We start from the raw sequence: 12,258 nt of genomic DNA, 5'->3' as shown, positions 1-12,258 counted from the left end.
GAATAGGTATGGCCTAACTGAATCAACAACCAGAAACACATATCTAAGTTTAGCTTTCTTAATGAACCAGAACATCAATAGTAATATCTGGATGTTTAATGAAGTTATCTGACTAACTCATTGAACCTGCTTTGAAGATTACCCTCTTATGTCTCTACCAGAGGTTAGGTCTGGACGATACTGGATCGAGAGGCCAGGTGGTCCTACTCACGTTAATACAGTGGACAACACACAAACACCCACAGCAACAGAAGGAAATGGTATCCTCTGATCGTCTCCATTCACCTCCGGCAGTTTGGCACAGCAGCGGTTCTTCTATTAAACCCATTGAGTGACTTTGGCCACTGGTGCTGGTGTTGTCACCTTACTTTTATTAATCAGATGACTGTTATTTATCTAATCAGCTAACTATGTTTAATTGTTTCCCGATTCAATTAATCAAGTAACAATTAACTCATTAGGATTTGGGGCACCACGAGAGGGGTTCTTTAAAGAGTTACCATCTACCGAATTATACTCTAAAGGTCTTTACCTATCACGTCCATAAACAGTCAATGTTTTAATCATAACCTCGTACCATATCCTCATTCTGAACAGTCGTAACCTTTTATCTGCAAAAACCCGAGCCTTACTTATGATTCAGTACTACACAATTTTTTTTAAATTATTTATTTACTAGTTAACTAATTGGTAACACAGGATAAACATACACACTTGATACATAACACGCGATCCCTAGCGGACTGACAACAATATGGCTGCTTATTACAAAAAGACATGAAGAGGGCGAGAGAGAGAGAGGGACAGAGATACGTTGGTACGTTTATAAACTACTCTCACTTTGCACACGAATCCCGGCCGCTTGGAGTAAGCAATCATATATATAACATTTGTAATGGCATCACAATATAACATTAGTGTACTTTTAGGTCACCTCTGCCCATTCCCCATGTTCTATGTTCTATGTTAGAAATATTGTTCCAATAGTTGCATTTGAAAGTTTTAGATTTTCGGCGGGAAAAATCTTCTTAAGACAAAGGCACATTCCTCTGGTGAACATTGGAGAGGGAGATGCTGAATGTTCGGTCCTTGATTTACTATTAACCCCCACCAGTTCCTTCCTCCCCCCATCTGCAGGTGAGAGGGAGTCTGGTTGAAGTTATTTATTGCAAAGCTGATCTGACCTATTTGGATCCTCACAGGACAGTCATGACACTGATAAAGCTTAGCCCTCTCCAATGTCCGCCAGTTGTCCTAATCTATTTACAATCACATTGACGCAGCCGGACACAGACAGGGCTAACTCAGAGGGATTTGAGGTAGAGCTCCATGGGAACAGGCTTGGGAGGTTATAAAAGGCAGACAGGAGAGACTAGAGGGATCAAGGCTGAACTAGGACATTACTTACTGTGTGGACTGTAGACTGGATGTTTACCTGATTTGAGGCTTCCAGAAGAGGCAGTCAGTGTTGAGTTTCCAGGCCCAGAAACAGCTCTCGAAGTTGGCCGGTGGACCTAGCCTTCAGTCTCTGGATGAATGCCTGACAGCTCCAGCTGAGAGAGAGAGACCCAGGCAGAGACTGTTGAACGCCAGCTTCAGAAGCAGCTCTCGGAGTGGGCAAGTGGATTTAGCCTCCTCCAGTCCCCGGATGTTTGCCTGAGCTCCACTGGACCAAAGAGAGTCCCAGCCCCAGAAGCAGCTATTTGTGGGGCAAGAGGACTTAACCATCAGCTCCAGAAGTATCTGAGCTCCAGTCTCTACCAGACCACAAGAGAAATCCATGGAGCCCATTGCCCAGACCATGGTGGCCCAGGCTGCAGATCCTGACTCCCTCCCCAGGAGGGCCATGAAGGTAGCCCCCAGAGGGGCCTCCACACAGTTTGTAGGCACATCCATCATCATCCTCTCCTCCTTTGCTGTGTCCACTGTGGCTATGAACATGGGGAAGAAGATAGTGGATTCCAGGCAGAAGGGCAATGAAGGCTAACGGACAACGAATAGGCTAGCTAACGCCTTAGATACGTAGCTGAACACTTGTGCTAACTTGTTATTGTGTGTATTTTGGTCATACCTATAGACACCTGTGTAGACACCAGACTAGTGTCTGCTGAATAAAGCCCAGAAGAAAACTTGGTTGAGATGCAGGGAATTTCAATTTACCGGAGTCACACTCAACTCCCAGGGGGGAAACAGAAGATGGAATTCCTGAAGATTATAAGACTCATGATGTAAACCCGGTTGCCATGTCAACAACAGAGGATGCCCAAGACTGTATGAGTTGAGTTCAGAGATTCAGAGGCAGACAATTACCAGCGGACACTTGATGCAATGCCAAACTCGCTATCTTTTTAGTTAACAAGACAATAGTCAGACTTGTGTACCTAATCTATTGCGTATAAAAGTAATTTACACAACGGTCACTTTATTTACTCTATGCAAATATCACTGGTATTTTCTCAGGGAAACTCAGTATAGTATATATTGTATTAATATGCATTTTTCATGATAACTGTAGGCCTAGGTATTACTTGTCTTAAGTCTGTCACGGAGTATGAAGCATTAGAATAATAGTAGGCAGTCAATATGAGCTGTATTTATGCTTAAACAATGTATTACCTTCATGACTTCCTGGACACTTCCTAATTATTCAAGTAAAAGGTGATTTCCTGTGCCTATGGAACGTTGTGGTGTGTGACTCGTATAAAGGCAACAGCAAGATTATTCGGGAAAGGATTTACTTGAAAGATATCTTGAAGTGTATGTTTTTCACCACATGAGGGCAGTATGGGAATATGAAAGTTGAGCATTACCTACCAACCGCAGTATTCACTAACGCAATAATAAAAACATACCTGAAGTAAACACTATTTCCTTTCCTAAACACTATGAAAGAAATAGACAATTATTTAGAAACAATATATATTTGTTGCTCATTTCACATTAAAGTATTATTCAAATGACAACATAGCTCATGAAGTTGTGCTCCAAGTCCTTTTCAATTGATCATTCAATCACAGTCGATAGAATGTTAATATGTTAACTCGTACACAAATAATGTTGTTGACTCGTCCTATACTCGTATTTGTGGCCAAATAATACATTGGAGAAAAAAAACACAGAAAAGCCCACCTCCCGAGGAGCTGGCAAGTAGGCTGTCTACAACCACACCGTTCTGCTGTTGGGGTACAACCACACCATTCCAACACAGAAAAGCCCACCTCCTGAGGAGCTGGCAAGTAGGCTGTCTACTTACATTAATATTTTAATGACCCGTATACAACCACACCATTCCAACACAGAAAAGCCCACCTCCTGAGGAGCTGGCAAGTAGGCTGTCTACTTACATTAATATTTTAATGACCCGTATACAACCACACCTTTCCAACACAGAAAAGCCCACCTCCTGAGGAGCTGGCAAGTAGGCTTTCTACTCGCATTAATATTTTTAATGACACATATACAACCACACCATTCTGCTGTTGGGGTACAACCACACCGTTCTGCTGTTGGGGTACAACCACACCGTTCTGCTGTTGGGGTACAACCACACCGTTCTGCTGTTGGGGTACAACCACACCATTCTGCTGTTGGGGTACAACCACACCATTCTGCTGTTGGGGTACAACCACACCATTCCAACACAGAAAAGCTGCTTTTTAACACACTTGATACCCATTTTTGGAAGGAACACTATTTCAGTAATATTGTAATTAAGTATAGGTCACATTTCATATACATCTGGAAACAGTGGACAGAGACTTTAAACAGAATGTGTGTGTGTTGTGCACCATGTCTAAGTGGGTGTGTGTATTCCTCTCCTTGTCTCGGTGGGTGTGTGTATTCCTCTCCTTGTCTCAGTGGGTGTGTGTATTCCTCTCCCTGTCTCGGTGGGTGTGTGTATTCCTTTCCTTGTCTCAGTGGGTGTGTGTATTCCTCTCCCTGTCTCAGTGGGTGTGTGTATTCCTCTCCTTGTCTCAGTGGGTGTGTGTATTCCTCTCCTTGTCTCAGTGGGTGTGTGTATTCCTCTCCTTGTCTCGGCGGGTGTGTGTATTCCTCTCCTTGTCTCAGTGGGTGTGTGTATTCCTCTCCTTGTCTCAGTGGGTGTGTGTATTCCTCTCCTTGTCTCGGTGGGTGTGTGTATTCCTCTCCTTGTCTCGGTGGGTGTGTGTATTCCTCTCCTTGTCTCGGTGGGTGTGTGTATTCCTCTCCTTGTCTCGGTGGGTGTGTGTATTCCTCTCCCTGTCTCGGTGGGTGTGTGTATTCCTCTCCTTGTCTCGGTGGGTGTGTGTATTCCTCTCCTTGTCTCAGTGGGTGTGTGTGTTCCTCTCCTTGTCTCAGTGGGTGTGTGTATTCCTCTCCTTGTCTCGGTGGGTGTGTGTATTCCTCTCCTTGTCTCGGTGGGTGTGTTTATTCCTCTCCTTGTCTCGGTGGGTGTGTGTATTCCTCTCCCTGTCTCGGTGGGTGTGTGTATTCCTCTCCTTGTCTCGGTGGGTGTGTGTATTCCTCTCCCTGTCTCGGTGGGTGTGTGTATTCCTCTCCTTGTCTCGGTGGGTGTGTGTATTCCTCTCCTTGTCTCGGTGGGTGTGTGTATTCCTCTCCTTGTCTCGGTGGGTGTGTATATTCCTCTCCTTGTCTCAGTGGGTGTGTGTATTCCTCTCCTTGTCTCAGTGGGTGTGTGTATTCCTCTCCTTGTCTCAGTGGGTGTGTGTATTCCTCTCCTTGTCTCAGTGGGTGTGTGTATTCCTCTCCTTGTCTCAGTGTGTGTGTGTATTCCTCTCCTTGTCTCAGTGGGTGTGTGTATTCCTCTCCCTGTCTCAGTGGGTGTGTGTATTCCTCTCCTTGTCTCAGAGTGTGGCCAGGCTCTGCAGTCTCCTCTCTGTGAAGAAGCGGTGTGTCTGGTGTGTGTTGCCCTGCTGGGCGGAGGTCTTGAAGTAGGAGAGCATGGAGGTGTTGTTCTGACGGGCTGCGGCCTTCTCACCATCCTCCTCATCATCATCCCTGATTACACACAAATACTTATGTGAACTTGTTCTACTGAATGTAGACAAACACAGCTTTCACATTACGCCTCTTCCCTTTTCACAAAGCTGAAACACTTGTATAGTACTAAAATACATTAGTAGAATATAGGGTAAACACTGAGCACTTTTCACCATCTACCACTCCCTTCTCTGGCCCCTCTCCAAGCCCTTCTTCACCTGTACCCCCTCTCTCAACGCAGACCCTCACCCCAGTCCCCCTAGCCCATCTCTCCTCACCAGTGTACGGTGACAGCCCTGCTGTCCAGCAGGGTCTGTGTGGTGCTCCAGCTGAACCTGACAAACTGAGGGTAGCCAAACACCGGGTCAAGCTCCTTCAACAGCCACGCCTTCGTCTTCGGGTCTGGAGGACACACAACAACAAGAAAAAGGTCCATTCTACTTTATTTTAAACAAATTATACCATTACAGCACTAAAACACTACTGTATTTCTACAAACTTCTATTTAACACAAAAGATGGGTCTCCATCCTTTACCAGCCATGACTTTTAAAACTGCAGAATAATACAACATTTAAACGATGGTCTCTGCACTTCTAGTGTTAAAACACATTCTACCATTAAAGGACAAAAAAATGCATCAAATTTGACTAAACTGGGATTCAATACAAGATGCTGAACTTCATACATCGTTCCAGTGTTGCCAAGCCATTAAAAAGTGTGTGTGATGGGTGAAGATTTTCCCTAAAGCGTTTCCCTACTGACCGCTGGGATAGCCAGAGCCATAGTCTGCATCCACCTCTCCTAGGTCTTCTGGAAAGTTCCAGTCTTTTACTGAATGGTCCCTGGCCACCTGAGGGAGCAGCAGAGATCATTTAGGGCAGTGATCCTCCTTCTTGGTCCCAGGTCTGTTTGTGCGCCTGTGAACTTAATCGCTGTCAAGGTTTGACAAGAAGTTGGCATGATAGCACAAACAAACTGGCACTCAGGCTACCTCAAGCCTGCTCCTGAAGAGGACTGCTAATCTGGGACAAAACCCTTCACTCCAGTAACTTTCAGATCCCTGGTCTCGAGGTACAGGAGACAAAGAGAGGAAACTATTAAAAACAAAGGAAGAGTTTGGCATTAGTGTGACATCTAACCTTGGCACAGATACTGGCAGCACTGACTATGGGGAAGAGGGAGTCAGCTTTGGGTCGTACGGTCACTTCCACCCCGGGGAACCGCTGGGACAGCTTCTCCTGGTACTTCTCTGCAGGACCCACCGTGTCCACAAACACCTGTCACACACAGGGAGGGAGGACAAGGGAGGGAGGACAAGGGACAGGGAGGGAGGACAAGGGACAGGGAGGGAGGACAAGGGACAGGCTAGTAATAATAGGTTGGTCAAATGAATCAAATGGCATTTCATTTGTCACGTGCTTCGTAAACAACAGTGAAACGCTTAGTTACGGGTCCTTTTCCAACCATGCAGTTAAAGATACAAAATAAAATAACAAAAACAGAAAGTGACAGAAGGAAGGAATAAATACACAGTAAATAACGAGTAAAAAGAACATGTCTATATAGCTGGAAGGGTAGTGACTACGGTAGAGAGAAAGGGAGAACGTGAGGGAGGGAGGCATAAAAAGGAATATAGAGAGACAAAGCAAGAGAAAAGAGGAGGGCAGAAAGAACATCTAGAGGGTTTGTTATGTTGTATGAAGGATATTGTGTTTGTATGTATCGTTTAAAATAACCAAGATGCTTTGTACCGTACCTCTTTGAGCTGTACTCCACTGTCCAGGGCGAACTGTACCAGGCCAATGGCTGCGTCATGAGAGAGAGCATTCAGGTTGTATTTTGACCTGTGGAAGAGCAGAACGGTTAGAATCATCTGTGTGTGTGTTCGGTTGTTCGCTCTCTGTGTCTCTTTCTGTGTGTGTGTGTGTGTGTGTGTGTGTGTGTGTGTCTAGTACAGTATGTGTTTAAATACCTCTGCAGCATGCTGGTAGAGATAGTGTTGGGTGAGAGAATCTGAAGAGCCCAGCCTACAAAGCTCTTGGCCTCGTCCAGCTTGCGGAATAGATCCTCTCTCTGGGCCTCTGTCAATGTCTTCGAGTCTAGAAAAGGAGACACAGTAACTCATCACTACACAACAAACAGATGCATGAATCAACTTTGTTGATCCTCAAAAGGTTTGTCACTAGAGACACAGACATGTACAATACAGTCACACAGGCATCCTTCACGACACATATATGAATTAATTATTTAACAGATTCCTCTTGAAGGTTATTGCATATCATGAACTTACCTGCCACTTTTAAGTCCTTCAGAGCTTCCTTTTTGGCGACGGGACAGAAACATATTCCGTAGACCATGGGTCCTGGTAGAGCGAATGCACGATATTAAGCAGCATCGAATGATGACCAAGCAACTAGATAACAGACATTCCGTGACTTACTAAGTGATCCATGACGTTTGAAAAGGAGGCCCACTCACCCAGTACAGGCCCCCTGCCGGCTTCATCGATACCCAAACAGCAGTCTTCTGTCTTGCAGACGTCGGGTATTGCTGAAGCCAGGCGACAGCTCACCGAGTTGTCTGCTTCAAACTCACCGAGATCCATGGTGACCTTCCACTGTCTGTTTCTGTAAGTCTGTAATCAACTGTAAACAACCAGAGCTGTAAACAACTGTACAGAGAAAGTACACTGTAAACAACAAGTGATCTGTAAACAACTGTAAAGGATAAGTAGCTTAAACAACTGTAACTAACATTTCAAGGGTCTTGGTGAGTAGCCATGTTGACATTTTGAAACGTGAAATAGCAATCAAATTGTAAGCAAGCAATTACAAGATATAGCCAGCTAGAAATAACAGTAGAATAGTGATGGGTGGGGTTGACTCATAATGCGCCGTCCCCACGGTTACATCCGCAGGGAGGGGCAGGTTTAGGGTCATTAAATATGGTGTGGATAAAGGGAGCATGGGTGGACACAGCTTTCTATTTCCTTACAACTGGTAAAACTGGTATCATTTGGAAATGTTGCATAGAAAATAGTTTTTTGTTCGTTATAAAATTCTCTCACTGGTCCCTAAACGTATTTCCTCTGTGAAAGAAGCAAAAATAACAAAGAAAACTTTACTGATGTCAACTGGATTGAAGCATTCATCCTATCTATATGATTCTGGTGACACTGGTGAGCAAAGGTTTACTTCTAGGGAAACATATAATGACAGAAGAGAAGCTGCATGTGTCTATTTATAGACAAGCTGACTAACAAATAGCCCACCAAAATGCCAGAAATTATAAGCACAAACAGGCTTCAAAAAATATCTTGCACCCCCTGACAAAAAATAAGAATTCTGCTGTCTCTGACTGTAGCCTAGACCGCATTTTCTATATTAGCGGGTTAGGGTCGGATGCGGGCCTCAGATTTCCACTTTATCACATATAGTCAAGCAGTTGTGGATGGCTTATTGGTCATTCCGGGCGGGTGTGGGTGAACAAACAGCTGACCCGTGAACCATTCACAGTAGAACTAACACGTGCATGTATCGGTAGTAGTGCAAATCCCATGCATGTACGTGGACTTAAGCTAGTCTGTGGCAGTACGCAAAGCATTTTGGAGGAATGACAACCGTGACCCAGCACTCTAACATCTTTACTTTGGTGAGTTACGGAAGTATATTTAAGCTAGTCACTAAAATAAGTCAGGCTGATAGTGAGAGTGCAGCAGAACGACGGCCTGGGCCAGAGCTAGCTCTCAAACTCAGAGGTTAGCTTCGCCCACGACTGGCCCATGTCAACTATACTCAACAAAAACATAAACGCAACATTTCAAGTGTTGGTCCCATGTTTCATGAGCTGAAATGAAAGATCCCAGTAATGTTCCATACGCACAAAAAGCTTATTTCTCTGTTTACATCCCTGTTCGTGAGCATTTCTCCTCTGCCAAGATAATCCATCCAGCTGACAGGTGTGCAATATCAAGAATCTGATTAAACAGCATGATCATTGCACAGGTGCGCCTTGTCCTGGGGACAATAAAAGACCACTCTAAAATGTGCAGTTTTGTCACACAACACAATGCCATAGATGTCTCAAGTTTTGAGGGAGTGTGCAGCTGGCATGCTGACTGCAGGAATGTCCACCAGAGCTGTTTCCAGACACTTTAATGTTAATTTCTCTACCATCCTCATTTCAGAGAATTTGGCAGTACATCCAACCGGCCTCACTACCGCAGACCACGTGTATGGCGTTGTGTGGGCGAGGGATTTTCTGACGTCAACGTTGTGAAAAAGAGTTCCCCATGGTGGGGTTATGGTACAGACAGACATAAGATGTGGACAACAAACACAATTGCATTTTATTGATGGCAATTTGAATGCACACAGATACCGTGACGAGGTCCTGAGGCCCATTGTCGTGTCATTCATCAGCCACCATCACCTCATGTTTCAGCATGATAATGCACGGCCCCATGTCACAAGGACCTGTACACAATTACTGGAAGCTGAAATTGTACCAGTTCTTCCATGGTCTGTATAGTCACCAGACATGTCACCCATTGAGCCCGTTTGGGATGACCTGGATGATGTATGACAGTGTGTTCCAGTTCCCGCCAAAATCCAGCAACTTCCTGGCACAACATTCCACAGGCCACAATCAACAGCTGGTTCAACTCTATGCAAAGGAGATGTGTCACGCATGAGGCAAATGGTCACACCAGATACTGACTGGTTTTCTGGTCCACGCCCCTACCTCTTTTGTTAAGGTATCTGTACAGATGTATATCTGTATTCCCAGTCATGTGAAATCCATAGATTAGAGCCTAATACATTTATTTCAATTGACTGATTTCCTTTTATGAACTGTACTTAAGTAAAATCTTAGAAATTCTTGCATGTTGCGTTTATATTTTTTGTTCAGTATACAACCCCCACGCTGTGTTTTAACGTTTAGAAACGTCAATCAGCGCGTGCTGATACAGCTTTCGAAATATATGGCCCTTATTAGGGTGTCCAATCAAAAACGCATCATTTCACCTCTAAGAAAACCAATGGTCCAAACATCATGTCTCTATCATAATTCATTCAAAAGTTATTGGAGTTTTTACCCTTTAGGAGGGACAAAATTAGGGTGAATAATTCAATGGAGGCATGAGATAAAAAGTGGCAAAGAATCTGGAAATCGCTAGGCTGGATGCTGTGCGAGAATTAAGGCTAACTAACAGGCTCGCCGTTGAACTAGTCATCCTTCTTCTCACATCCGGGGGCATAAAACAATACAGAGGTAAGATAGATATCGTTTTTAAGACAACACGCATTATTTTTTATATTTTAGTAAACGCTTTTCATATTAATGCGAAATTCAATGTTTCTAAGATTTTTCACAAAAACAAGCGTATCTCTGAAATGTCAACGGAACACCCGCAAGCTTTCTATTTTTAAAGCCTTTGACATTTAATTCCGCTCGTGTCATGTTAATTTAGCTTTTTGTGACCAGTGGAAACAACTTTGCAGAATTCCACAACAACATGTAAATCCTCTAAAACCGCTGCGAGAAAGCTGCACGCTCTAACAGAGCTCGGTGCTTATTACCGGATCTATTAGGTTACGAAATCGGACTTTTTGGATATAATATTAATGGTATGGTAAAGAAAGACTCCACTGGACGATTCAGAACACGAATAATCATGTGTCTTGGTAAAAGGTATTTTATACCATAAATAAGTGACATTTCATCACCAAACCTCGTGGGTGGACAGACATCCTACCCGTATTTTTCATCAGCAATAAAGAATCTTTCAAATAAAAAAATATACACTTACTGTAGCAGTTTTGCACAGATCTATACAACTATGGGTGCCTCCATCCAAAGAAACTACACTCCCCGAGTTACGGTTACACATAGGGGTTCCGAGCATGCTAGATAGCGAATTAGTACAGGTGGTCGCCTCTGTCTTCCATAAATGTCCCATAAACAAGCGCTGTAACATGGAGATGTGGCATTGTGGGAACATTAACCCTATAAAAAAGTAGTATCAATTCAACCTTTCGTTTTTTGAAAATTATTTATCGCTGGTAAGAAAGATAAAGTCCTTGTGATTCCAAAACCGTACCTCAAGCGATGCATGTTAATGTTCAGACCAAGCATCGTGGCTCTTAAAACTACAATATGTAACTTTTTAGGCGACCAGACCAAATTCACAGAAATGTGAGTTAGAGATGTCCCTCATTGAAAGTTAGAACAGATCTGTCGCTTACTAGACTATGTGCGCTATTTCTATGCTTCCCGTTCTTAAGTTTCGTTTATGCATCGTACTTTTGGTTTTGTACACCTGCTTCAAAACAGTTGAAAATACATTATTTTTGGTTATGGAAAATATATTTTACAGCAGTTTAGAAGGTACATTGATCCTCTACACTATACTTGCTTGTGTTGTCACACACAAGCAATGCAAACCATTCATTTTAGCAACGATGAAATGGCAGAGCGATAGTGCACCTTTTAAAGCATCATTATTTAACTTTTTGGGTGACCCAGATTCACATAGAAATATAAGTTATAGATCTGTCACTTTCATTAAAGCAAGTCAAATTAGCCGTAGACCTGCGTTATGTGCTCGATGTCTATGCTTCCCGTGCTTTGAGTTTCGTTTTTTTACTTTCGGTTTTGTGCACCAGCGTCAAACACCTGGAAAAAACTATATTTTTGTTTATTGAATATATACTTCACCCCATACAGAAGACGCCTTCGTCAAATGACTTGTGTACTAGTAATGGAACTGAGAGTCGTGATCTAGGGCTAACTGTCTAGCTAAGCAGTTTGTTTAATGCATATTAGAAACATTTTAGTTTCTTACTTGCGTTTAGTTGAATAATGTGCGCCGTTTAGCAAGTGAAAAGGAAAGATAAGCCCATACAATCCCCACTCACCCCGTGTGTTGTTGATGTTCTTGTCTGGTGGTCAGTCAATTTTGGCGCGGAATCGCTGACGTGAGCCTCATGCGGGGCTTCGTGGGATTTGTAGTCCCATCCACTGTATCCCTGGGTTGTATGCCTATTCTTTTAGTGCAGTACCCCTACACTCGGAGGATGGCAGCAACAGTCTTCCATTTTACTGGTCTAACTCAAGGGCTTGCATGTTAATTAAGCATTTTCCTATTTGTGCATGTGACAAATAAAACCTGAAACTTGAACATGAGTGACAACAACAATGTCACTCTGTTGAAGGAGATGCTTAGTGTGTGTTCGCACACGTCGGCCCCTGTGAACAACAAATATTTCAC

The 12,258-nt window shown here is 43.5% G+C and overlaps 1 protein-coding gene across 4 annotated transcripts; it reads right to left on the bottom strand.

Annotated features, from left to right (window-relative positions):
* Positions 1 to 2,905: 2,905 nt before the first annotated feature.
* LOC139395883 (ribonuclease H2 subunit A-like) lies at positions 2,906 to 12,029 on the bottom strand. 4 transcript variants are annotated; one of them, XR_011630641.1, is made up of 10 exons: positions 11,906 to 12,029; positions 7,464 to 7,630; positions 7,276 to 7,347; positions 6,955 to 7,081; positions 6,739 to 6,826; positions 6,122 to 6,259; positions 5,745 to 5,832; positions 5,259 to 5,382; positions 3,632 to 4,998; positions 2,906 to 3,473 (listed from the first exon to the last, which is right to left on the bottom strand). XR_011630641.1 is itself a non-coding variant. In XM_071143199.1 (9 exons), the coding sequence occupies exons 2-9, from the start codon at positions 7,588 to 7,590 to the stop codon at positions 4,845 to 4,847; spliced, it is 918 nt and encodes a 305-aa protein (XP_070999300.1). In that variant the 5' UTR covers positions 7,591 to 7,656; positions 11,906 to 11,958; the 3' UTR covers positions 2,906 to 4,844. The 4 variants fall into 4 exon arrangements, 2 of the variants coding, with proteins under 2 accessions (XP_070999300.1, XP_070999299.1); XR_011630642.1 differs by having other exon boundaries at positions 7,464 to 7,656; positions 11,906 to 11,958; XM_071143199.1 differs by having other exon boundaries at positions 2,906 to 4,998; positions 7,464 to 7,656; positions 11,906 to 11,958.
* Positions 12,030 to 12,258: the final 229 nt, after the last annotated feature.

The sequence above is a fragment of the Oncorhynchus clarkii genome, unplaced genomic scaffold (assembly GCF_045791955.1).
Source record: "Oncorhynchus clarkii lewisi isolate Uvic-CL-2024 unplaced genomic scaffold, UVic_Ocla_1.0 unplaced_contig_5719_pilon_pilon, whole genome shotgun sequence".
Classification (NCBI taxonomy): Eukaryota; Metazoa; Chordata; class Actinopteri; order Salmoniformes; family Salmonidae; genus Oncorhynchus; species Oncorhynchus clarkii.
Note: the sequence above shows the minus strand (reverse complement) of the source record. Positions and strands in the feature narration are given on the sequence as shown.

Bases quoted from the DNA above. Each gene is read 5' to 3' on its own strand.
- LOC139395883 (XM_071143199.1), bottom strand. From the start codon at position 7,590: ATGGATCTCGGTGAGTTTGAAGCAGACAACTCGGTGAGCTGTCGCCTG. The intron at 7,082-7,275 runs GTAAGTTCATGA...CTCCTTTTCTAG, and splicing joins GAAGGACTTAAAAGTGGCAG to ACTCGAAGACATTGACAGAG. The intron at 6,827-6,954 runs GTATTTAAACAC...GCTCTTCCACAG, and splicing joins TCTACCAGCATGCTGCAGAG to GTCAAAATACAACCTGAATG.